Raw genomic sequence first — 25,823 nt, forward strand, 5'->3', positions numbered from 1 at the left:
CAGGACAAGAGTTTAATTATTCATATTTAACTTTACAAGAAATGCTTTTTCTCAAGTTCTGCTTTGTCCATTAAAGTACTGTTTAGTTTTATCTCATCTGGCCTTTACATTATCTCATATAATCATCTGAAAAAGATGAATCTACCAATAACTTGAGATTACAACTCAAAGCCCTGCAGCCTAGATGAGTCAGAATGTCTAAAAACTTAATTCAGCCCAGTTTCGGTCTAAACGTCTAGACACATATTTGACCTGTAAATCACCAAACCAGCGCCTTCTTTGAGTTTCTAGCAGCCCTTTTTTATTTTCTGCTGTCAGAGGCGTTGGCGCTCCTAAGGCCTAATGATTCCCCTGCCGGACGGGCCTGGACATGCCTGCGGATGCTCACCATGTTCCTGGGGTTTGACATGAGGAAGTGCTGAGCCACATGAGCCGGCAGCAGGTTGAACAGGATCCTCTTGTTGTCCAGCTTCACCTTCTCCATGTCGCCTCGCTCCTCCTCCGCCTGGACACCGCCGCCGCCGGGAGACACACAACACACAAACAGAGGAGGTAGAAGTGGGTCCTTCAGGGCAGATGCAAGGTGAATCTCTGTTGTGGCTCAGAGAGGAGGTGTAATTGCTTGTCCTTATCACTAGAGGGAGATGATGATTTGCAAACAAGACAAATGCTCTCTGACGTTCTTAAAATAGAATAGTACACAAAACTCTGTTTGAGCAAAGGTGGGAAAAAAAATACCTTTTATCAAACCATTTCACCCTTAAATGGAATCATAACTAAATAAATGTTCATTGTAATTCAAAATTTTACACATTTTTGTTCAAAACTGAGTAAATTCTCAGCTATAATCTGCACTGATGCTGTTGAACACATAAAAACAAAGGCTGAACAGTCAGCTGGCCAACAACATTTGAAAGTTTCAATCTGTGATAAAGCAGTTAGCTGCAACAGAATGTAGAAAAAATTCAATTGTACTTAAAATATTAAGTTATTCTCTGGGAAATGCAGCATTATGCAGGCATAAAGTAGCATCACATTACATCAGCTGGGTTAGATGTTTAATTAAAAGCACTTTGTCACTGGAGACACATTTAGCATAGTTTTACAGACTGACTAGAGACACTTTGAAGGGAAGCCAGTGACCAAATCACCAATAAAAAACCCGTGAACGATGGCCAACCTGCTCCGTCGGCTAAACTACTCCCTCCTTTAAATTATTCTTTATGACACAACTACAGACTAATGTGTAGAAATGCAAATTTCAAACACACACACACACACCTGAGTGGCCCAGAGGTAGTCTAGGCGCAGCTTCAGGTCCAGTTGTCTCGAGTGAAGAGCCAGAGCTCCAGAAAACAGCAGGACCGCCAAGACGGGGTCGTAGCCTCGTGTGTGGAGAAAGCCGCCGCTGGGAGACACAGACACGGAGACATTTTTGTTTTATGTAGTCAAGAAAGAATATACAGTTCATGCCATTGGTGGAGGCAGTATTCAGATCTTTAATAAAAATATGAAAAATTCTGCATTGAAAATACAAGAAATGTCATTAACTTAAAATATTAAAAGTAAAAATACTCAATGCAGAAAAATTACCCTGTTACAGATATACTCATACCATACTATATACTATTATATACTGCATTATTTTAACAACTGATCAGTCAGCTGATTAGTTGTCTCAATTAAAAGTCTAGTTTGTAAAAATTCAGAAAAAAAGTTTTAAATACCATCAAAATCCAGAGTGGCGCCTTTTTAATTCTTGTTTTATTAAATCATGAAAAATAATCATTTGAACTATTTCATTGCTAAAAGTAAAGAGCCGTTTAAACTCTAGATATGAGACAAATGGGGCAGTTTTGTATAAAAATAACCTACAACACTTAATTTAGGCTAATTTTGGAATCAGTGCACAAGCAGTTCTAGCTCTGGTTGTGTTTACGCTATACTAGTTTAATTTATATAAATATATATATTTAAAAAAACCTGCAAGAATTTCCTCAAAATCTTAGTTTTGTTGCATAATTACAAATTAAACCTGTCAAATAAATGTACCGCTGTAAAACATGTGTAATAATTCCCTCTGAAATGCAGCAGAGCAGGAGAATAACGTGGTGTGAAACTCATCAAACAACACATCACACGCGGCCTCACCCCACGGCTTGGCGGTAGCCACTGGTCTCCATGACGACCGTGTAGGTTACAGAGAGGAGGAGGAGCAGGAGGATCTTGGGGAGCGAGGAGACGCGGAGGTAAGGGACCACGGTGAGGGTGCCGGCCACGCAGGACAGCAGGGCGTACGCCATGTTGGGACAGGCCCTGTCCACCGCCGTGCTGTTGGTGGGTCCGAGTCCGAGAAGGTCTGCGGGGACGTCCTCCACGGAGCTGCTAGAGTTTGTCCTGACAATCCCCCAAGGAACACAACCCACCTGGGAGAACATGAAGCGAGTTATACAGCAGAGACTCCCAGTCAGGAGTGTTTATACAGTTTATGAGGCCATGTTAAAAGATTAGCTCAGCCAATCAAACCTAATGATAACATTTGAATGCTAACAAGCTGATGTGTAGTTTGCATAATGTTTACCACAAAGCCCTTCATAGTTTAGCAAAGTATAGCATGCGCACATCAGCATTAGGCTTACCTACCGTTTAATAAACAGTAAGCACAAACTTTTAATTGAGCTAAATGCTTAACTGCAACATGCCCTTGTCAATATCAGCAGATTTGTGAGTTGTGACCACAGACTTATGAGTTTAATGCTAAATTGTATGCTAACACACTACAGTGACAATGCTAACAAGCCGATGCGTAGTAGGTATAATGTTTATCATTATTTCCATCTTAGGTTAGCATGTCAGCATGCATAGCATACTGTATGTTAGCATAACGTGTAGCAGCTTAACAGAATGTGAGCATGGACGTTTTAATTAAGCGTAAAGCTAACATGTGCATGCTAAGATACGCATAGAACCAATCCTGACAAGCTGATGTGCAGCAGGTATGATGTTAACCGTTATTAGTTTCACAAGTTAGCATTGAGTTTAGCAGATTAGTAATCAGTGGGCATGGGTGTTTAATTGAAATTAATGCAACAGGCACTTCCAATACAAGCTGATGAGTTGCAGGTACAATGTTTACCATAATTCCCTTATTAGTTTAGCATGCTAACATTAACATTTTGCTAATTAGCATTATAACAAAGTAGCTACAGGCTTAGATTTGCGTTATTCAAAAGTGTGACGTGATGATAGTACTAGATTTGACGATTGAATGTTGCATGCTAATACAATCAACTGAGATGAAGATTGTATACATTATTCCTGCTAACCATCAAGATGTTAGCATTGTCATCATCAGTTTGTTAGCAATTAGCTCACAGAGCCACTGACGTAACAGTAGATGTAGACTTCAATGGGTTTTTGACTGTTTCTTCTACAAAACAAGCTAACTGGGGTCATTTTGTAGGTTTGAGTAAAACCACAATGATTTCATTAATCAATTAGTCAATAATGCACATGATCAGAGGCTGTAAAAAGCTGGGACACCCCCTCACTTTACAACATCCCGGCAGCAACACCTGTGCTTTTACTTTTCAATCGCACACCTTTGAGGCCGACCGACTTCTGGGGCCAGTGTTGACAACAACCAATTTGCGTTTCAAATGTTTTAATGGTTTTACACTTGAACAATTATTGTCTTATTCTTCCGAGACTCCACAGCACCATCTGCTCAGCTGTGATGCTTTACTCCGCCAACTCGTGCACTGCAGAGACTTGTAAACAGTGCAGTCTGTTGGATGAGGAATGATGTCTCTGTCTTCACTTTGCCTTTATAAGCAAAAAAAAAGTATATTCACAGATTTTTTTTATACTCACCACACAGGCCTGGGTGACAGAATAGGTGAGCAGAACGAGGAAGACACACAACACTGTTCGGATCTGGATAGTGAGGCAGCCCGGTTGGCACTAAAACCAGAGGAGAGAGAAGCAAATGTGGGTGGTTTGGATAATAGAACGAGTCTCTAAATGAAGCACCTGTTTATCTACCTAAATAGCATTTTGGACACATCATTACCCAGGAGTGGAAATAAAATGAGTGAATTCTGTGGTGGCCCGTTATAAACTGGTCTATTAGAGGAGACGCTTAAAGTATATGATGACAGTTCAATGTAGCGTGAAGTCACAGTGTCACGTAGAGGTTATACATGTGACGTCAGTCCAGTATGCAAAAGTATGCAATAGTGTTTATAGTTTTGTTTCAACAGAAAAAAATAATCATCAAAGTTGCTAAAAAAAAAAGCTTCAAATTAGCTGTTTAAACGTACGAATCGATAAGATTATGACCGTACTGTGAGGATTTCTTGTTGAAAACCATCACAAAGACATGCAACAATAAAAATCATCACAAAGACACATTAAATTACTCCAAACTGATATGCAAAATACCCACAAACATGCCAAATGACTACAACAAAACTCAAGACAATCCTAAACGAACACAAGACAACTATAGCAAGACTCAAAATGATCCTAAAGAAAGAAATGTGATATTCAAGACTAGAAATAACCACAGAAGGACTCAAAACAATCAAAGAGATTTAAAACAACCACAAAGAAACTACATTCAAACATAAAAAGGCACAAAACTACCTCAAAGCGACTCAAAACTACCAGAATGACTCAAAACAACCACCAAGAAACTCAAAACATGGATAAAGTGGATAAAGACATTCAAAATTACCACAGGTGACTCAAAACAGCCACAAAATAGATTTAAGAATATCCCAAAGAACTGTGCAATGATGCAAAACAACCACAAAGCAACTCTTAATTAATCTCAGTGATTTAAAAAATCCACAATGAAACTCAAAATGACTACAAAGAGACTCAAAATGATACCAAAGAGTTGTGAAAGGACTGGAAGGATACCCAAGGAAACAACAAAGAGACTCAAAATAACTACAAAACTATCTCAGCAATGAAAAGAAAAATTCCAAGGAAACTCAAAATGACTGCAAAGGGACTCAAAACTAATCCAACGAGATGGGAACTGATTACTAAAAAACTCAAAACAACCACAAAGAAACTAAATTCGAAGATAAAGAGGCATGAAGCAACTCAAATCAACCAGAAAATTATTACAGGAGACTTGAAGCAACCACCAAGAAACTCAAAAGCAACCCCATGGATTTACAAGGAAACTCAAAATGACTGCAAAGAGACTTAAAACAGTTGCAAATAGAGGTGGGAACTGATCTTGAAAAGACCTAGAAACAACCACAAAGAGAATTAAAACACTGCAAAAAGACTCACCAAAACTACCAAATGGCCCAAAACAGACTAAAAAAAAAAAACACCAAGAAACTGGGAAACATGGATAAAGAGATTCAAAACAACCACAAAGAGACTGAAAACCCTCCAAAGAGAAACCAAAACTACCAAATGGCCCAAAATAGACTCAAAACAACCACAATTTGAATGTGAATGGTAGAAAAGTTTCTCCTGTTTATTTTCATGAAAAGAAATTAAAGTTTTCTTTGAAATTGTTAGCGTCTGTTGTATTATACTGAGATTCCCTGGTCGGAACTGAGCCATCTGCACAAAGTTAACTTTTCATGATTTTGATCAGTCTGACAAACGCTCACAGATTAGTCAATTAATTCATCAGGCCATTAACAGAACAGTTTGATGAGTCACTCATGGAGCAAACATCTGCAGCTTCTCCAATGTGAAGAATTTAATATCACTGTCAATTGAATATCTTTGGGGTTTTGAGCTCCGACATGTTAGTTGATTTAGTGTTGAAGAAGGTGGTTAAATGTGAAAAAGGGGTGTTCCTACCTGAACGCTGGTGAGATGCAGGTACATGACACAGGCCACGTGGAAACACACACAGAGCACCAGCAGCAGCAGCACCAGCATCCCCCTGAGAGACCAGGACATGGCAGAGTGAGCAGGGCTTTCCCACTTTTCCACTGACTGCTGTGAGAACACCTTTCTTTCTAATTGTCTCGCGAAAGCCGAGCAGGATCAATCCAATTATAGTGCACCAATGGACAAACTGTGTGTGTGTGTGTGTGTGTGTGTGTGTGTTTGTGGGTGTGGATACGTACTGCGGGATCATTAGCAGATAGATAAGGCCAAATAGAGCAGCGAGGATCAAGGAGAGAACCACTGCACTGATGAAATGGTCGTCGTACACCTGGTGGTACTAAGAAAGGAGTAAACATGTGCAAAGAATGTCAATATGAGAATTATCCATCCATCCATCCATCCATCCATCCATCCATCCATCCAAATGTTTAACTAGGTCTAGGGCAAGTGCATTTTTTGATATTTCAAGTTTGCTTTTAAACCAGAAATGAAAACTGGAAACTGTTATTTTTATTTTTAAATCCAAAAATTATGAAAAAAGAAACCTTTTTTCTTTCAGTAGTTTTTCTGTAATTATTATTATTTTTTAATTTAAAAAATAAAAGTGCAACAAGTTAAAAAACAACAACAAAAAAACAGCAATCTTCACTTGCACAGCGCTCTCACAGGCTTGGATCATTACAGGAAGCCCAAAATTTCTCTACCAACAAAAACTTCTGGTTTTATATGAATCAAATAACAACTATTTTCTCCTTTAGTTCTCTTTCTGGTTTCTTTTTCATATATTTAACAAAAGGTAAATTTGCTTAACCGAACTTGAAATACAAATAAGGACTGTCTAGGTCTATTCACAGCTGATTTTCAATTCAATTTTATTTATATAGACAAAACCCGGCCTGCAACCCCCAGAGCAAGCATGAAGGCGACGGTGGCAGGAAAAACTCCCCTTTAACAGGAAGAAACCTTGAGCAGAGCCTTAAGCTCATATGGAGGGACCCATCTGCTTGAGGCCGGCCGGGTAGAGACAGAAAAAGGAGAGAGAGGAGAGAGAGGATAGGAGGAAGGAGATAAACATACATCTGACTAAAGCGTACATGTAGAATCTGATGATGATACAAATACAACATATAGCTGATGATGTTACAGGACAGTTTGAGAATATAAGAGGAATCATAGGAGGTTGGAGAATTGTTCATTCAGGTAGGAGTGGAATGAAGACTGGGCAGGTTGATGAGCTCCACAGAAAATAACTCCAGACTGATCAGACAGTGTTTTCCCCAGAAAATCCTGAGCCTGGTTTCTCATGCTGGAACAAAGTGTGCATGGAAGTGAAGTCTTTGGAGGTCTTTAACACACCAGGCTGTCGGTCGGCCCTTTACGGGTGTTTTTAAGCATCTTCGAATCTATAGTTTTAGAGGCGTGTCCTACCACCGTTGCCGCTAGTCGGAAAATCTCTCTGATTGGCTGATCAGCTTAGCGAACCAGCGCATGAGAAGAGAAATGGATGTGGCAAAAAGTAATAAGTTCAAAGGGCATGATTTGTGAGAGGCCAGCTCGGCACGACTCGCTAGCCTCAGCTCTTCTCCCGTCACCTTTGATTGATGAATACAGATTATCGCCACCTGCTGGTATGAAAAGGCGCACAAGTGTACGAGGTATGTGCTAGTTGACCGCCGGCTGTGGTCTTTGCAATGTGTTCGAGTGCAGGTGCTGAATATTTTAGCACTGTAGAAGATTGATCCATCTACAGTTAAAGCTCCATATCATGCAAGTTATTTAAAGTTATCAGCAACTTATAAGCTTCAAATTATGAGTTTTTGCATGCTGCTGTATCTTCCAAAACTGAGTGCATCATATTTATCAAAACATGGTATGTTCATAAATGTTTATTTAATAATAAGGCGATACAGCATGTCTTTGGAGCAGATTGTGTGTTCTCCGCCTTCGCTCTTTCCAAACAAGCTGCATTAAATGCCTTCCTGTTCATAGCAATAAATCTTATGCAGAAATAAATAATTACTGACATGCGGTTAGATCTAAATTTGTTGAACAGTGATGTGTCCTGAACTTTGCTTCCACCTCCTGAAAGATGTGATGTTTATTGTTGTGTAGGAGTCAAAAAAAAAAAACCTCACTGTACTTATTTGTGTCATAATTTTCTTGACTCCTAGATTATGTTAAAAAGGAGACACAATTAACTTGTTTTAACGTTGGTTTTAATTCTTCTGCAGCCGGTGTAAATATCTAAATTGCAGACACTGATACGCACAAACCCAACCCTGCTCTGTGTCTCCTTTATGACTCTGCCCACGCACACATAGGAGAAAGATATCACGTGTGCCGCTCAGACGTTCCCAAATCATTATCTGCACCCCCTCCTGAGAGGAGGGAGGAGGGTGGGTGGGTGGATTCCTCGTGCACGCACACACACAGGCACACACAGACATCATAGACAACAGGCGTGGGAGAGAGGGAGAAAGGGGAGATGGAGAATTAGAGACTGTGCTGGGTGAGAATAAGAGACAACCAGTGAGAACATGCAGTCACGAAGCATGTTACCTTGCGTGTAATGAGCAAAGTATGTATTTGTTTCAAATCTAAGCGACTGGCTTCTCTGCAGATGTCCACTGTATGTGTGTGTGTCCTCACCCTGCGCTCCCTGTCTCTGCTCCTGTAGAACAGAGTCATGTAGTTGAGGTCTGACGTCTCCGACTCGGTCTGCCGCGCCTCGATGAGCCGTCCGATGTAGCGGTTGACTCGTGTACCCGGGGAGTGCTGCACGGCGGTGGCTGAGAAGGACGTCCGACTCCTCATCTTCTCCGACGCGGTCCGCAGGGCTCTCCGCTGTCGGACAGCGAGGAGACAACACAATCAGTCTCTGCAGAGGCCGGCCTGACTCGCCTGCCTCGTGTGCTGGAGCCGACTGGTTCTCAGCTGGTGTTGGGAGGCGTGCACATGCAGAGATTTAGGACTGCTCAAAAGATTTGGTTAAGACTACGACAGCAAATTCGTGGGCATCCACATCACATCTGACCTGACCTGGTCTGTGAACACTGCACACCTGGTGAAGAAGAGGCCCAACAGAGGCGCTTCTTCCTCAGGAAGCTGAAGAGGGCTGGACTCTCCTGTCGACTACTCAGAAACTTCTACAGAACCACAATAGAACCCATCCTCTGTCTCGGTGAGACAGTGTGGTATGGGAGCTGCATGTCACAGGACAGGAGGGGCTTAGCTCAGGTGTTAAGAACTGCACAGGGGACTGTGGGGATCCTCTCCCAGATTTGGTCTGAAAGAGGGCCAGCTGGATCGCTGCAGATCCCACCCACTATGGGCCATGGACTGTTTGTACCTCTCCCTTCACGGAAAAGGTACAGAAACATCAGAACCACAACCAACAGATTGAGAGACAGCTTCGTCCTTATTCTATTGTTTTTATATTTGCACTATTTAAGCCAGGAGCTACCGCCCAAAATTTCGTTATGTTCTCACACAATAACAATAAAAGATTATTGATTCTAGACTAAACAGATATTAGTGGAAAGATGATCTGCAACCATTTTGGTCTGACCATGCAAGGATTCTCATTACACACCTATCAACAAATCCATGTAAAGCTGAGCTGAGTGTTGTCAATTTATTATAATCCACAAAAAAAAACAAAAAAAACAAAACACAACAGCTATGCACAAACACGTCAGACAGCCTTCAGTTTGGGTGAGACTTTCTACGATTCAAAGCACTAAAGACCAGGCTGCACTGCTCCAAACAAATACTCAGATATAGATCCTACATGTGAACGCCGTCGGCTTGCACCAGCATCATTAGGTCATATGTTCTGGAGCTGTCAGAGGATAACAGACAGTTGGAGAAATCTTTCTATGATCTTGTCAAAACTAGTGCACAGACTCATTGATTTAGATCCCTTGACAGCAGTTCTGGGTGTTGCTGACTCTAGCGTTGCACGGAACTGCGTGCAACAGAATATGATGTCACTTGTCGGCTTCTGGGACAAAGATTGACTCAACCCGGAAAGAGATGAGTTTCTGCAAAAACAACATTTACGGAGAAACGGAGTCTGAATTCTGTTCTCCATCAACCTGCCTATTTGATGCTGCAGTATGGATTGTGGTGATATGTGTTGTAATCTGTGAAGGTTCTAAGTCATCTAGGGCATGCTACACAGCAGGATGCAGCCTGACACAGACACACACACAAAAACACTTTAGGAACAACTAAAAAAAAAACATGAAGAACAGCACAAGGTGTTGACCTGGCCTCCAAATTCACTAGATCCCAAACTGATCAAGTATCTGTGGGATGATCCACAGAGGCCCCTCCCCTCAAAGACCCCCCCACTAACAACATTCTGTAGCCAGACACCACAGGACACCCTCAGAAGGCCCATGTCCATTCTCTGATGAGTCACCACAAGGGAGACGTGTGTGTCAAAAGACAAAAATGCATGACTAGGGTTTGTTAACAATCAGATGCAATCAGAGAAATCTGAATACTTGATCCTGTTTCCTCTCAAGCTTGTGTCCCCAAACAGATCCTGTTTCGCCAAAGGGAAAGAGTGGCTAGAGAGAAACCGTCTCTGGGACACGTCTGTGATTGTCTAAGTGAGTTGCTAGCATGCTGATTGCTTAACCGAGTCCACGGTAGACGTGTTTAATAAACCCACTCACATGTGGATCACATTTTTACCTCCTCCTTTTTACAATAACTACGCCAAGAGTTAATGTATTCATTGATAACAGTCATCAGAAAGTGGCCTAAACGCTAATGACAATAATGAATTGCACAAAAGTATATTGATAATCTGTGCCACCAAAAATCTGAATTGGTAATTCATCAGAGATTTTTCCATGGCCCAAACAATTTGCAGCGTCATAATTCTGTTATAAAATGTCAGTGTCACAATGCTAGGATTCTGGCTACGTGGATAATCACGTAACAATGTGTCTAATGCTATTAGAGGAGATGATACCAGGCTGTGGGTGATTACCAGCAGCCGTAATAATGCAACCACACCAGAATCATGGAGTACTAATGCCTGGCCCGGGCTCACACAGTTGGGGCGGATTACAGCTAGCGGGCTATTTCTGACAGCCAGACACCAAACGGCAAACACAGACCAACCGAAACGGCCGAGGACTGACTCACGGCGGCGTCATAGCGGTTTAAAACCAAACACAGAGATGATGAGAAACACGCCAAAGAGCACCAATGAATGCTCAAACCACACACCAGCACATACACTCAGGAAGCTTAAGAGCAGTGAGATTAACCTCACCAGTTGGTCATTGTATCTTTTTACAAGTCGTTGTAATGCAGGAGCTCTGTAGTACTTACAATCCTGTGAAATCTAGAAATCCAGATTTGTGTGTGTAGCAGATTAGAGATGTCACTCTGTCACAAATGGACATACAAACCCACTGAAAGGATTTACTTTCCACTACATAACCCACAAATATGCCTATCAGCTCTGTACAGTCGTGGTAAACACATGCATGCGAGCTCGACACGCACCTTGTCGTCGTCCTCGCAGGTCATGACGTTGGAGAAGGGGATCTCGGCCTTGAACATCTTCCTGCAGTGCATCAGTTGCACCAGCAGATAGCACACTGTCTTGAACTTCATCCTCTTGGCTGGTTTGATATCCGATAGGATAAGGCCGGGAAAGATCTGGAAATGAAGACAAAAGTAGATTTAAAGGTCTAATTTTACACACTGTCAATGTAACAAATCACTCACTTCTCTGCTTCGCACATCAGCAGTTCTCCCCTCAAGGAAGAAAATTACAACCGAGTCGTGTTTTTCTTTTTATTTCCTCTCAGAAGGTGTATTCTAGCTGTGTGAAGCTTCAGCAATAAATCTTAAAACACATTTTCTGACGTCAAATGGGGATGAGTTTAACCACGGTCTGAGCTCACAAGTTATAGTGTCCTTGTTAACGTTTTGAGAAATGTTTTGAGACATTAAGTTACCAAGGCGCTAGCTTGTTAAATTGCTCAGTTGCTTCTAGACGCCAACAGTTGCCTCGCAGTGGTCGTCTCATGATGTTACCACTTAAACCTTTTGCTTCCATGTCGTAACCATGAGCTCAAAAAGTTCAAATTTCAGTGCAGCTTTTTCAAGTTTAATCTCACGGAAAGAAGCAAGACTTAGCAATTTAGCAGTTAGCATGTTTATATGCGTGCCAGCAACTATAGAAGGTCAAAAAGCCGACACAACATTTAGCATTGCTATTGTGTAGTGCAGCTAACATTTAGCATGTTAGCTTCCTACTACTCTAAGGCGCTAACTCTGCACACGTAATGTAGGCCTATGCATGATTTTGGAAGTTAACAATATGTACAAGCAAAATGGAGCCAGAAAATGTGACTTTAACATATTAAATCTCAATAAGTTCAATTGAATTTTAGCTAGCTAGCTTAAAACAACTGATTAAATGACACTGATTAGTTATTTGTAACTTGCAGTTGTGTAAAGGCATGTGCTAAAATGTTTGCATGACACTGCTGAAATCATCCCCAGTCATTCCCAAATAATTTTACGTTTTAAAAAAGGCACACATTTAGCTTTTCTGGTGATCAGAAGGCGGGAAAAGGCGACATGACACTACTGAAATGATGAGATCGTGACTTTCACAGAAGTAAAGTGGGTCTGAGCGGGATTTTTACAGTAGAGTGTGCAATGTTACCAAACCTGGCTATATCAAGTACGTGCTGAGGATTTAAAATGCTATGACACACTCAAATCGGGTGCACATGTGCGGCTAGTGTCAGATAAGTGGTACTAGCCATGTGTACGCCAGCTTAACACATGGCCTGCCTCCCTCTCTGCATCAGAGGATTAACTATTACACCACTGACAGCTGCGTCACCCCTCGACTTGTGCCGAGCAAAGGCTGAAAAGGAGTCGTACTTTGCGTCTGTGCGATGGCACGATGAAAAACGTCTCGATGTGGTGCTTCTGCAGGAAGGCGTGCCTCTCGTGGCCGAAGCCCGGCTCCACCTCGTAGTCGCCGTTCAGACACTCCAGGGTCGTCCTCGTGATGTGCACCTTGCTGGAAGCACAAGCACGGCAGAGGACGGAAGAGCAGTTAGTGATAAAAGTCAAATCATTATCCCCCCCCTCCTCATTATTTTTATCAGCCTAACAGCCCCTCGGTTTGTTCAAAACTCTTCACAGCGGAGAAATTTTCACCCTAACGACTCATTTAATCTGGTAGCGAGTCCTAAAATCTTATTACTTCACTTGAAACAAGACCAGATTGAGCCAAAGACGTGACCTCATTTCACCGCGTTTTTAAATGCAAATCCTCTTGTTACTGTACACGAGTTTTCTTTAATGAAGTCATATTATTTTTAGCCGTGGTTACTGTTCCTTTTAGAACTTTTTTTTTCTGCAACATCATCGAATCTGAATAATTTAATCAAAGCAAGAATATGAGATAAAGTGACCTCCTGAAGATCAAAGCCAACAAATTGATCCTGGGCTTCAGTCTCCTCGTCATTAAACTTAATTTCGTTTTGCACAAAAACTACGAAACCCACGTATGCTGCGTATGAATGGGATCACTGTATTATGCTGAGGACGGCAAGGGTCTATTCTGCAGCATATCTATAAGCAAAGGGTGTCTGTGATACTGGGGGAAAAAAAAAAGTTATAGCCTCGAGGATGCTGTTTTATGTTTGCGGTGCTTTGATGATTCTGGGTTGGATCAGTGTGACGAGTTTGGCCTCATTTGATGGACCGGTATCACTTTTTATGGGCACGGACGGTAACACAAAAACTTCAAATCAGAACTCGACTGATAGATTTAGTCAATATATTGGACAATGCCATTCTACTGCATCTATACTGGTGTTAATGTCCTTTTTATGACATTAATTAGCAAGAAACATGCCTCATATACAGTTAATATTGTTAAAGACAACTTTATCTTTGTTGTAAATGTTTTTTTTTACTCATTTTTGTGATTTTGATCCTTTTTTGGGATATATTTTTAAATTTAGATGACTTGTCGCCCTCTATTTGTGTTTGTTTGTCTGTTTCCTTTTTGCCTCAGGTGTTTGGAGTTGAGCTGCTGCTGGTCATTAAGCTGGGGCTGTGCTGCCATCTCACCTGCACCTCATTGTCCAATCAAGTTGAACCCTACTTAAAGACTTTCTACTCCCCCACTCATCTCCAGTTCTTCAGTTACCTCCGTGGTTGTAACACTGGAACCAGCAATTGACGTTTGGTCTATTTCTAAAGTGCTCAGTCTCCCAAACCTATCAGCTGACTCCTGTATTTCTTTTACTTTGTTTTTGGAACTCTGCTCTGATCTTTTGTCCTTATTAAAGTCGTGTCCTTGCGCCTGAACACTTGAGTCCTGCGCCTGGGTTCTTTCCCTTGAGTTGTCCACATCACAACAGATGATAAATAATTTGTTGTTATAGAAGGACACGTGTTAAATGGTGCATTTGTGCTTGTTAAATGTGACAATAAGAAGAAAGAAGCTTTATTGTCATTGTAAACGAAATTACGTTTGGCAGCGTCTCTTCATCAGCAGTCTGTTAATCTTTCAAGGAGCCCTGTTAAGGTGACATGGTATAAAAGTAAAAAAGAAAAGACACATATTTAAGTATATCTGAAGATATTCTACATATCTTTGTTGCATAAAATAAAGAATAATTAAGATTAAGTTAATAAAAATCAATTTAGGATTTTCATGTCTAATCTCAAAAGTCCAGCAGCCTCATCCTCCAGCAATTAGTCGATTAATTGATCAGTTAAAATAAAAATCAGACCCTAGTTTCAGCCTCTAAATCCTGACGATTTGCAGCAGAACAAAACCTTTTCAGACTTCCTGCAGCCAATTAATGACGCTTATGTTTATTATGAAGAAGGAATCTTTCACACATTATGCCAAACATTTTGCTCCTCTGGCTTTTTAGTTTTTGCATATGCTCCCCACCAAATACAATGTCTTTTAAAAGTCTATAATTATGTAGTATTAAATCAGAGTCTAACAGATTCATATTTATGACACTAATTCTAAGATCTTTTTAAAATCTGATGCTATATTTTAAGAACAAAGGCATAGTTATAAGGTTAGATTTTTGTTTTTTTCCAGGTCATTTTTATTTTTTATTGTTTTAATAGTTTCTGAAAAATATTTCTGGAACCACAACTAAATTCTGGCTAAATTTCCTGTTGCTTTTGTCTTTAATCGGATTATATTGTACACATTTGTGTAAGAGAAAACAATCACCTTATAATCTATGAAGATTTGTGTATAAAAATACATAGAGTGTGCACAGAATACTTGCAGAACGATTCATTAAACCATCTGTTAATGTTATGATCGGAGGCATGCATACATCACGAGGCTGTGTTCTATCTCTGTTGCTGGGATACTGTGTGTGAATGTGTGTGTGTGTGTGTGAGAATACGCGTGAATATGTGTGTGTCGTGTGTTTCGGCCCAGTTTCACTTGGTGTAAGAGTCAGCACTGACCCAGGCAGCCCTCCGGCCTCCATCACATTTGCCAGCGTGACATCGTTTGACCAGACGTCATACTGCCACTTCCTCAGGCCCAGCACGCCGCACAGCACCCGTCCCGTGTGGAGGCCGACGCGCATGTTCAGGTCCACCTCTGTCGCCTCCACCACCGACCTGCAGGGAGGAGGAGGATTAATTAATCTGTTACTGCAGGAAAAAAAATAAAAAAAATTGATCTCTTGTCCCATGTGGTTGATAATGTGCTTTTGAGACAATACAAAGAAAAAAATATCTCTGCATCAACCTGCAACCAATCAGTTTTTCATTTAATAATGGTTCATTTGTGTAATTCCCTGTACCTTAATGATTAGTAAAAATGGTTTATTTTATTTGACTGCTCAGACATTCATGCTCAAAGTCCAGGGAAGAAGAGACTTCTGGTGTTTTTGGGGGGAGACCAAGAGCAGGATCCGAAAACACGGACTGTAGACCGGGACTGGGAGTGTTGTTGTGCATGGGTCCTTATTAAAAGTTGAGAAACGGCTCCAATGCCTGCATCTTCTTGAAGAGTACACACTAATAAAAAAGCGGAAACACGCTGCTGCCAAACGGATCAATCACAGCTCTCGCAGCCTCCGTCGCCACGGCGTTAGGGTCTGCATAAAATAAGGGTAGCCCTGAGATAGACTGGAGACCTGTCCAGGGTGTGCCCCGCCTCTCGCCCTATGACAGCCGGGATAGGCTCCAGCATGAGATCTGGGGAGAGTTGGAGGCCAAGTCAACACTTTCAACTCGTTCTCATGTTCTTCACACCATTCCTGGACCTATTTTGGTTTGTTGCAGGGTATCATCTTGCTATCAGTAAATGTCATTTTCATTTAAAGAAGTGCAATGCTTAGGTGTATGTGTCAAACATGAATGAATGAATGGCAGGACAACAGAACATTACCTGAAGCCTCATGCTGTATTTCTTGCTCTAACACATCAACTTACAGGACAAAATGTTCACTTGCTGCCCACTGACAGGTGCCGTGATAACATTTCTAATTTAATTTTCCTCTTAGATGAGTCATAAAGTTGTCTTTGTGGCAAGCAAGCTCTCAGCTTTGTCCAAAACAAATAAAATCCCTGACCCAACGTTGCAAATTTGCTCCAGGACTAGACTACAAACTTCTTCCCAAAGCTCTTTGACTGTGTGCGTGCATGCCTCTATCGTCAGGTGCGTGGACATTTTTGCAGACCACCTTCACAAGGGGCTGTGTTGTGGTGCACTGGAGATAAAGCTGGACATTTCCAAAGCCTCTCCTCTCCAGTAAATCACCACACAAAGCTCCCCGTCCCCAGCGGGAGGTCAGCCACTTCAGACACGACACAGAGTCACGGACAGAGGCCGAGGAAGGAAATAGAGAGCGTCTGAAAAGTGTGTATTTCTGTGTGTGTGTGTGTGTGTGTGTGTTTACAGGGTGAAGGAAAAGAAAATGCGCTCAGGCTAAAGAAGGGATGTGTAACAAACACACACACACACACACACACACACACACACCGAGGGATGAGTGTGTGTGGCAGCACCTGTCCTCAGAGATAAAGGACTCCTACAGCGGCATCCATCCACTCAGACAGAGCAGCAGGGAAAGAACATGACAGGCGAGTGCTCACACAAGGAAATGAGGCAAAGGCGCTCTGTGTATATGTGTGTGTGTGTGTGTGTGTGTGTCAACATGCTTGTGTCGGAGGGGTGGAGGGGTGGAGGGTATGCACATGTGTCACCAAGTGTCTTTTAGCCGGCAAATTTGTCTGGAATTGGATTAGTCTCAGTCTACAGTACATCTCTGCAGTCAGCAGTAAGACTCGCATGGATATTTCTATTGTCCAAATTAAACAAACTGCTCCGTTAATAATGAGTGAAATATTGTGTAATATACCAGTCAGCTCTGTGACACTGTGCACGGACAAGAATTTCTCATCTTTTCTTTTAAGTTATTCCAAAATTTCTCCTGAATTATTTTTTTTTTTTTAAATGGTTTGCTATTACCCAAAGAGACCACGCATTCATCAAGGCTGCACTTTTTATATTTATTCTATTTTTATAAAATTCATTATAAGGTTTACTCCTGTTCCCAGTAGTCTCACTAGTTTTTTTTAAGAAAAATCAGTTTTCATTCAGGCTCTGGGTTCTGAAAAAAAGCTTCTTGAGACAATTTAAATTGTTGTTGACGCTTAAGAAATAAAAAGTAATTTAATACAAATTTTGTTGAATCTAATTTTAAAGCCATAAAAACAAAAAGAGCTGAGTTTTTTTAGCAAGCCTTTATTAATTACCTGGAGTGGATCCAATTTGGCAACGATTAGGAGAAATTTGCAGGGAAAAAAAAATGCTTTGCAAAAAATGTTTAATGGAGAATTTTTAAGATGGGAAAAAGCAAATCAATAAATGGTGACATGAGAATGCTGTCACACCCTGGCGTCAGATAAAACCACATAGGATGACAAGCATACTATTTTGTGGATTGAAACCTAGACCTGTGTGTAGAAAGTTTGGACCAATCATAGGCAACTCCTTGAAAATGTGGTTGCTGTCCAGACACATGGATGGGGGATGTAACGTAAAACACTGTGACCGCTCTCCTGTTTGTTGTAACTACAATTTATTACAGCATTCTGGTCCCTATTTTAATGTTCTCCCTGGGTTTCCTTGGTTCTTATATTTCCAATTGAGGTCTGCAATCCGTGCCCATGGAGTTCCATGGGATTCACCTTGACCCTCTCATCCACTGGACTCTTGGATTTCCTCTCGAACCGGATTAGTGTCCGTTATCTACAATGACCTGCTGCTCTCTGAAAGTGTTAAACCTTTGGGAGAGATCAGTTCTTGGAACCGTGAACTTGAGGGGCATGGTTATGATCTGGACTGGGACAATATTTGGACCAACATACTCATCTCATCAAAGAATCCAGCACATCAACTTATTCATTACTAGTTTGTGCAGAAAGGGACATGTCCAAGGTACATACGTGCCTTGAAAATATTTTCGGATTTCCTATTCCAATGCATCGCCCCCACTTCTATTCAATGATGACTCCTTTCTTAGTGGTAATACCAGATTGGCACAGAAGAAAGTTGTTTTTGCAGGATTGACTTCCGCTAAGAAGACTATAATACAGTCATGGTTTTCCCCGGACGTCCCATCGGCAAAAGAATGGCTAAATCATTTTAGAGACATTGCTCTTTTAGAAAGGTCATTGGCTGCCATGCATAAAGCGCGAGCATCTACTGTGCAGGCCTGGGACGCTGTCATCGGTTCTCTTTCTCACATAACATTGCTTGCTCTCATATAAGGTGTTACTGTGAATACTCTCTGCCAAATGTCAGAGAAATCGGACGAGTAGGTTTTGAAATAATAAGTCATAACTTAAAAGAACACATAGGGCTGAACTTTAAAACTACAACATGCAGCTGAAAGAAACCTTTTGAGCTGACCTGCACATGTGCATGTCATACACTGTGTTTTATATATACTGAATCTGTTTACTTACTACTTACTGGCAACAAGGGTCAATGGAGGCCCAGTGTTTTTTTTAAAGAAGGTGTTTAGACTGATCCCACTCCCTCAGGGTAAACCATTTTGCAGTGTCCATGCCAAACATAAGTGCTTACTCTAATACTGGAAGGAGAGTCAGGGGTTAGCCGTCTGTTGTGCATCAGGCTTAACAGATGGAGGCTATCATCCCAGATGTTCTTAAGATTGGGACGGGCCCAGAAAAGCTGAGCGAGGTCGCTCGATTTTCACTCATCACATGTATCAGAAACAGAGATCCTGTTCAGTTTGGTCTGTTACGTCGTGCATGTTGTGTAAAGTGTGTGTCTGTTCGTGTGTGTGTGTGTGTGTGCACAACTCACGCAATAGTGTCGATCATATCCAGCCCCATCTCCACGCAGCAGTGGGCGTGGTCCGCTTTGGGCTGCGTCAGTCCCGACACGCAGTAATAGCAGTCCCCCAGTATCTTTATACGCCTGCAGTGATTCTCCTGCAGACACACAGACACACACACACACACACACACAGAGAGAGAGGCAGCAGATAAAACAACTTTAGTTCATCTAGTAAACAAGTCAAAATAAAAAAACTGACATTTCTTTGCATACTTTTTTTTTTAGCATACAATTATTAGGTTTAAAGAAATGCTTTAGTGCATTTAGTCTATTTCTGAAATCCCTCCCTGTGCATTGCAACTTAAAGGATTATCTTATCTTAAAGGATTATCTTATCTGTAGTAGCCAGTGGATAGTTTAATTTTCTTTACACGCTGTGCAGTATTTTCAAGATGCAAACATTTACATTGTACATAAGGATGTATGAGTCCTCAGTGACGTAACCCTGAGGTTTCCTGAGGTGAGGTTTTGAAGCTCAGTTATGTGTCTCTGGCAGTCGCCATCTTGGCAGTGCCTGACTTCAACTAAAGCGTGAGTGAATGAAGAGTGAAGCCTCCTTAATTCTGCAGAACCTTAAGCCTCAAGGCTGTTACACCCTCTGCAAGAAGCGAGAAATTTGTTCTCGCTCCTAGGGCTGTGAGAACAAGAACAAGAGAAGCTTGAGTGCCAAACTCTGGGGTCGGATCACGCCGTTCATTCAGCATGCACCCACACACGGTATCCCGAACTCTACCCAGGAGAGATTAGTGGTCACACTGTGAATATTAGCATTAGCATTTCTGCTTTTCCATATTAACCACACCCACTTCCAATTTCTGTTTAAATCCACTCCATCTGTTGATTCAGTTAAATTTAGAAACGTCTAATGGTCCTCTTGGGAAAGAAAGAAAAGTTCAGCAACTTGTGAGAAATCCAGTACATTCATCTTTTGAGCGTTTTTCGATTTAAGAGGTGAAGCTGCTGCATTAGCGTACGTCCACACCTGTTACGTGATGCTGGACTGTACAGAAGAAGCACGGAAGCTGCAGCTGCATCTCTGTTCATGTAAATCAGATGCCTGTGTGTGTGTGTGTGGGTGTGTGTGTGTGTGTGTGTGTGTGTGTGTGTGTGTGTGCGTTTGCAGTTGAGGCCAACTCTAATTGCTCCGACATGCTCTTGAAGTAGAATCCCGCCCACACGTTCCCAGACAGATCCGCTATTTGTCACAGTGCACAATCGTGCACAAACTCAGAGATGATGGCACCGACACGAACGCACACCTTTACGGCACGTCGGCATGCACGCACACACACACACACACACACGTGCAGAACGGCCGCGTGGTTACATGCAAACATGCCGTACAGGTGCTTTGATTTAGCTGCACACACCGGGTTTCCCTTTGGCACTGCTTCACACACAGTCATCAGGAAATCGTAATGGTAGACCCTACAAAGCTTTGCTGCAGGCAGCCTCTGAGTGTCAAGCACACATATGCGCACAAACACACACACACACACACACACACACACATACAGAGGATTCATGACAACAGCAGAGTAAGAGGCAGAGATGAGAAGAGAGAAGATGGGGTGCTCTGGTTTTCTGCTCACGGGAGCAGAAAGATTCTGGCGTGGGAGGATATGAGAATTCTGAACGTGAATGATTATACCAGAGCTAGGAACAGAAATTAAGTGAATGTGTGTGTGCGCACAGAAATGGCAGAGAAATTATCAGCTGACAGAAAGCCATGTCTCAAGAGGAGGATATCTGTGTTTGCTGTTGGACACAAGTTTAGGATTTTAAAGCCAGCCGACTGGAGGGGAGGAATCTGGCTCGATTCATTTCTCACTGTGGTTTAGGTGAAGCTCGTTGTTAGGTGTCTGTCGTGGTTAAGTTTAGGTTGAGACGCCACCCCCGGGGAATAAATGTGTTGTGTAGCATGCAGCAGTCAGACAGGCTCAGCAGCTGTGACAGAGCCGGTTTGAAAGTGAATTTCTCCCTCGCTAACACGACAGGGCATAAATCTCAATTAGGATGCAGCTGCAGCTTTGCACACTCAGTCACACACACACACACACACACACACACACAATATATCCTCATCACAAGATTTCCATATAATGGCTCGCTGAGCGCTGGAGCAAGCCGCATATCACCTCGCATCTTGCTCTTTCTCTCCCTCCGTCTCTCTCCCCACGTTAAGCCATGACTGATTGCAGAGATGCGGAATGAACTCAAGAGGGATAATCCCGCTGATCATGTGACGTGTGTGTGTGCGCGTGTGTGTGTGTGCACGTGGAAAGCAAGAGTAAACTGTCTGAAGAGATCTCTCAGGCTCACGGAGGAAAAGGTCAAAGTGTGGCACACTGAGGGGCGACCGTGTGGATGTGATGTTTCTGGACTAGTTTTATATTTTACATGTGTGCAGTCCTCAAAAATGAGATGACGAATAAAGTTTAATAATGATACTCGCGCCTCCAGCTCCTTTCGCTAAAGGCTAAGGTGACGATTTTTATGATCTCCAAAACAACAACTATCTGACCGTCACCTTAAGGTGCAGAACCACCAAACTGACTCCAAAGAACTGCCGGCAATGAAGGTCGACTGTGACGTTGCCTCAAGTCTCTGGTATCCGAACAAAGAAGTTGCACTGGAACAATTCCAGCTAGCATTTATGCTCCAGCAGGGGGCGGTAGCTCGCATTTATCATTCAATCGGGGAAACAGGAAGAGCTACACATCGCCGTACAGAGCTAGCCTCTCCCGAACCAGGCTGATCAGTTGGTTTATAAGTTTATTCATTCTGTATCGTCATGTTGCTGTGAAAGGTTTTGTGGATTTGAATGTTCAGTTGAAAGGAAAATGAAAATTCTTCTGTGTGTCCTAGTGGAAGTAAGTCCAATAGTCTCTTCTACATTTTGCTCTGGTTTGGTTCTCACCAACTCCCCAAATAATATCTTATAGCTGCTTAGTGCTGCCTTTTCTTCTCCTCATCTCTACCCGTGTTGCTCTTCTGTTTGGTGCTGAATATGTAAAACAACAAGATCATTCTCATCCGACACTGGACATAAATTAACCTGAAACATCTGTGAAGTTCTCCTTCATAACTGGTTGTTAAGGGCAGGAACTCTCGACAAAGCATCTGTCTCACCTCAGTGGACCAGTCACCAGCGACAAATCAGCTATTTTGCAAGGAAGGCATCACCCAACACAGCCGCCTGTCACCGTGTGACCAAAGCGCTGCTATAAGTGACGCAATGGTGATGGAGACCATAGTGTGTGTGTGCGCTTGTGTCTTCTTCTCATGCTGTTGAGACATCAACTTGTTTGCACAGCCTCATAGTGGGGATTATAGAAGAATTAGATGTGACAAGGTTTAGGTTAAGTGTCCGGGAAATGAGTATAAGTCGATGTAATGTGTGTGTGGGGGTGAGGGTGGGGTGTGTGTGTGTGTGTGGGTGTGTGTGTGTGTGTGTGTGTGTGTGTGTGTGTGTGTGTGTGGCTCATCCAGTATTAATATGATTACAGTGGTCTGGCGGTAGATAACCTATCACTCACCTAATCTTCTTTCCCAGAGAACAACGCTACACAGGCTTACTGATGTACAGTGCATGCTAGCGTACACACTCTCAGTAGTCCCAGTGGTGCTGCATCACACACACACACACACACACACACACACACACACACACACACACACAGAAAAATTCCACCTCCTCAGCCCTTATCTCCCCTCTGTTTAAAAATCGGTTCTCTCATCTCTCCCTCTCTCACTCCTTCCAGTTCCTTTTCCTTCTTGACCTTCATCCCCTCTTCCACCTCCTCTTCCTCTTCCTCCTCCTCCTCCATGTCAGTCAAACTCTGCAGCTTTACTTTCACTAACTGGATCGATAAGTGTCTCGGCATAATAAATGAGCTCCAGGACTAAATAATACATTGCGTTTTTTTCTTGGAGGCTTCTTCGTGCTGCAGAGGAACATCATGCTGAAACGGGAGCTCGCCAACTGTTCGGAGTCACTTACCCGCCAGCCTGCCTGCCTGCCTGCCTGCCTCCCCCCTCACTGTGGGCTGAGTGGCATTATTTCATAACAGAAGTTAGCATTTAAACGCGTCCTACTTCTTGTGTCCATCTTCTACACTTACATATCTCACTCAAACCAGAAGCAAATATGCAACTTTTAACTTATATGCAAAAAGAGATTTACTCTACATAAATAATCTGTCTTGTGTTCTTTTTGTGTCTGAGCCCAAGCCTGAAACCTTCCAGACGTACTTTACCTAATTTTAACGCGTTAACTGTGTTTTTGTAGTTGCTCTCTTTGCCAAAAGGGGGAGTTGTCCTCAGGTGGTTATGGTTTTGTCAGCGTTAGTTAAATATCTCAGAATTTTGCAGTGCGCCAGAGTTTTAAAATCTGGTTTGCAGGTGCTAAGTTGTGGAATAGCCACAGCAAAGGACATGGATCAGACTACATCAACTAGAAGTACAGCGTGAAGACCTAGAAGGTAAATAAACAACAATTCTAATGCTCGAGAAAAGCAGCTATTTGTAGTAGAATATTTGGAATATATGGCCATGTGGCTATAAGATTTACTTAAATAATCTAGTCTTGAACGTGTTCAACAGAATTGTTCCGTTTTTCTGAACCCAAGCCTGAACCCTTCCAGACATACTGTACCTCATTTGAACTCATTAACTGTGTTTTTGTAGTTGCCCTCTTTGCCAAAAGGGGGAGACAAAAGTGTTGTGCTTCTTCTTTTAAATGTCTCATGTTGAAAAAACAAATTTAAAGCTTTTCTCCCCCTCAGTTGTTTAATTAACTACGATTTCTAACTATGCAGTTGTCCTCAGCTGGACAGTGTTACTGTCCTCCTTCAGTTCCTGTAGCGATTGAGATTTGAAATGCACTCCCAGTACGAGAGGGGACCAGTATTAGTTTGTTTTTGAAGTGTCAGACTGGAGTTGAAGTGTTAAGGTAATAGCATCTACCAGGACAGGAGACATGTAACCCGAGATAGTTCAAAAGTTGTCTGTTTACAGCTCTCACACACAAAATTCAGACATGTTAAAGACGCAACATGTCTTAAATCCTGGTTCTCCTGCAATGTTATACAAATGAGCAGCAGTAGAAACAGAAGTCCTCCTTTGTGGCTCTAAGTCCACTTCAGTCAGGGCAGACAGTCTTTCATTAAATACTGATGCTGTACTTCCTTCCCCTTAGCAGAACTTTATCTCTAGAAGCTCATATACACAAAGTCGCTCGATCTGCACACGACCACCTCCGCAACATGAATCTACCCCCTAACACAGAGTACCACGGCCATTCATGTCCACGCAGGTTGGTCACTTGGATTCTAGTCGGTGTGGATCGTCCATCGCTACTTCTGGTGGTTGCGGTCACAAGCTACAATCTTGTTTGTGTCACGCAAAGCTTGTTTGTTTTCAGTGTGGCTTCTAAAGGTGCATTGAAACTGGAAGATCTGGCACGATCACAGAGGGACGTTGTCCATTTTTGTTCATGCACATGTGACATTCGTGTGTTTTTTCTGTAAGGGTAAGGCTCCTCCTAGAGTCCTAACTCTAACCAATGCAAGGCCAAACAAAGGTCTAAACTTTGGATATGGTGAAGATGAAGAGCATTCAGTGGCTCTGTTCCCTACCTTTGGAACACTCTCCCACAATCTTCAAATCCAGACCCAAAACACACCTTTGTATTTATCATATTTCATTGTTCATCTATTCTTATGCTGTTTTATTCATTGCTGTTTTTTTTTTTTTTGCAGGGTGCCTTACAAATAAAATGTATTATTATTGGTCTTATTATAGCTGCCTTCAGCCTTAACCTGTGAACAAAGTGGAGCATTTATCTGATAAAGAGCCAGATATACCTGTTGAGAATTTGGTGGAGATAAAATAAGATCTTAAAGAAGAGCAGACTGGACTTGCATGTATTAGAAGGGCCGGAATAAGGAATAAACAGTTTGGAGTTTATAGTACTCTGCTCTCTATACCTGTGTATGGGTATAAATAACAACCTATAGTCAGTCCTAGCAGATCCACCTGTTGTTGCTGAGCTTTACTCAAACTAAGCAGGTGAACTGAGGGGCAGCAGTCGTGGGAAAAAACGAGAGAGAGCTCTTACTGTAGCCAGTTCATCAAACTTCCCGAAAAGTTCGTTGAGCAGCTTGACCAGTTCCTGAGCAGTGCACTGAGAAGCCAAGCTGGTGAAACCCACGATGTCTGCAAACAGGATGCTGTCAGGAGAGAGAGAGAGAAAGAGAGAAAGAGATGTTAAATCAAAAGTGAACTCGGCTTATCGTGACAGCTGATTTCGGTTCTTCCTGCTCCTCGTGTTCTCCAGCGGCTCTCGGTCCGGTGGAAAAAGAACTCCACAAACACAAACGGGGCGTGTTGACGGCACAGAACGGCACCTTTACAAAATACCCAGAGATCACACCGGAGCAGGGACATTGACTAATGGCGATCAGAAATGAAGCAAACAGCGAGTAATCCAATCTCCAGATAAGTGAAAGCGTCTTTCAGGCCGACC

The 25,823-nt window shown here is 42.2% G+C and overlaps 1 protein-coding gene across 2 annotated transcripts in view; it reads right to left on the reverse strand.

Moving 5' to 3' along the window:
• Window positions 1–25,823, reverse strand: part of adcy1a (adenylate cyclase 1a) — a gene marked incomplete at both ends in the record, with an annotated part of 47,258 nt that overhangs the window by 10,823 nt on the left and 10,612 nt on the right. Inside the window, 12 exons of one of the 2 annotated variants that reach the window (XM_084548320.1) lie at window positions 389–505; window positions 1,282–1,408; window positions 2,152–2,426; window positions 3,874–3,963; window positions 5,839–5,923; window positions 6,111–6,208; window positions 8,521–8,715; window positions 11,401–11,556; window positions 12,799–12,936; window positions 15,375–15,537; window positions 19,262–19,389; window positions 25,416–25,527. In XM_084548320.1, the coding sequence (XP_084404446.1) occupies window positions 389–505; window positions 1,282–1,408; window positions 2,152–2,426; window positions 3,874–3,963; window positions 5,839–5,923; window positions 6,111–6,208; window positions 8,521–8,715; window positions 11,401–11,556; window positions 12,799–12,936; window positions 15,375–15,537; window positions 19,262–19,389; window positions 25,416–25,527 (1,684 nt within the window). The remainder of the gene's footprint in view (window positions 1–388; window positions 506–1,281; window positions 1,409–2,151; window positions 2,427–3,873; window positions 3,964–5,838; window positions 5,924–6,110; window positions 6,209–8,520; window positions 8,716–11,400; window positions 11,557–12,798; window positions 12,937–15,374; window positions 15,538–19,261; window positions 19,390–25,415; window positions 25,528–25,823) is intronic. The other variant, XM_084548321.1, reaches the window with a different exon arrangement.

The sequence above is a fragment of the Chelon labrosus genome (genome assembly GCF_963514085.1).
Source record: "Chelon labrosus genome assembly, chromosome: 7".
Lineage (NCBI taxonomy): Eukaryota > Metazoa > Chordata > Actinopteri > Mugiliformes > Mugilidae > Chelon > Chelon labrosus.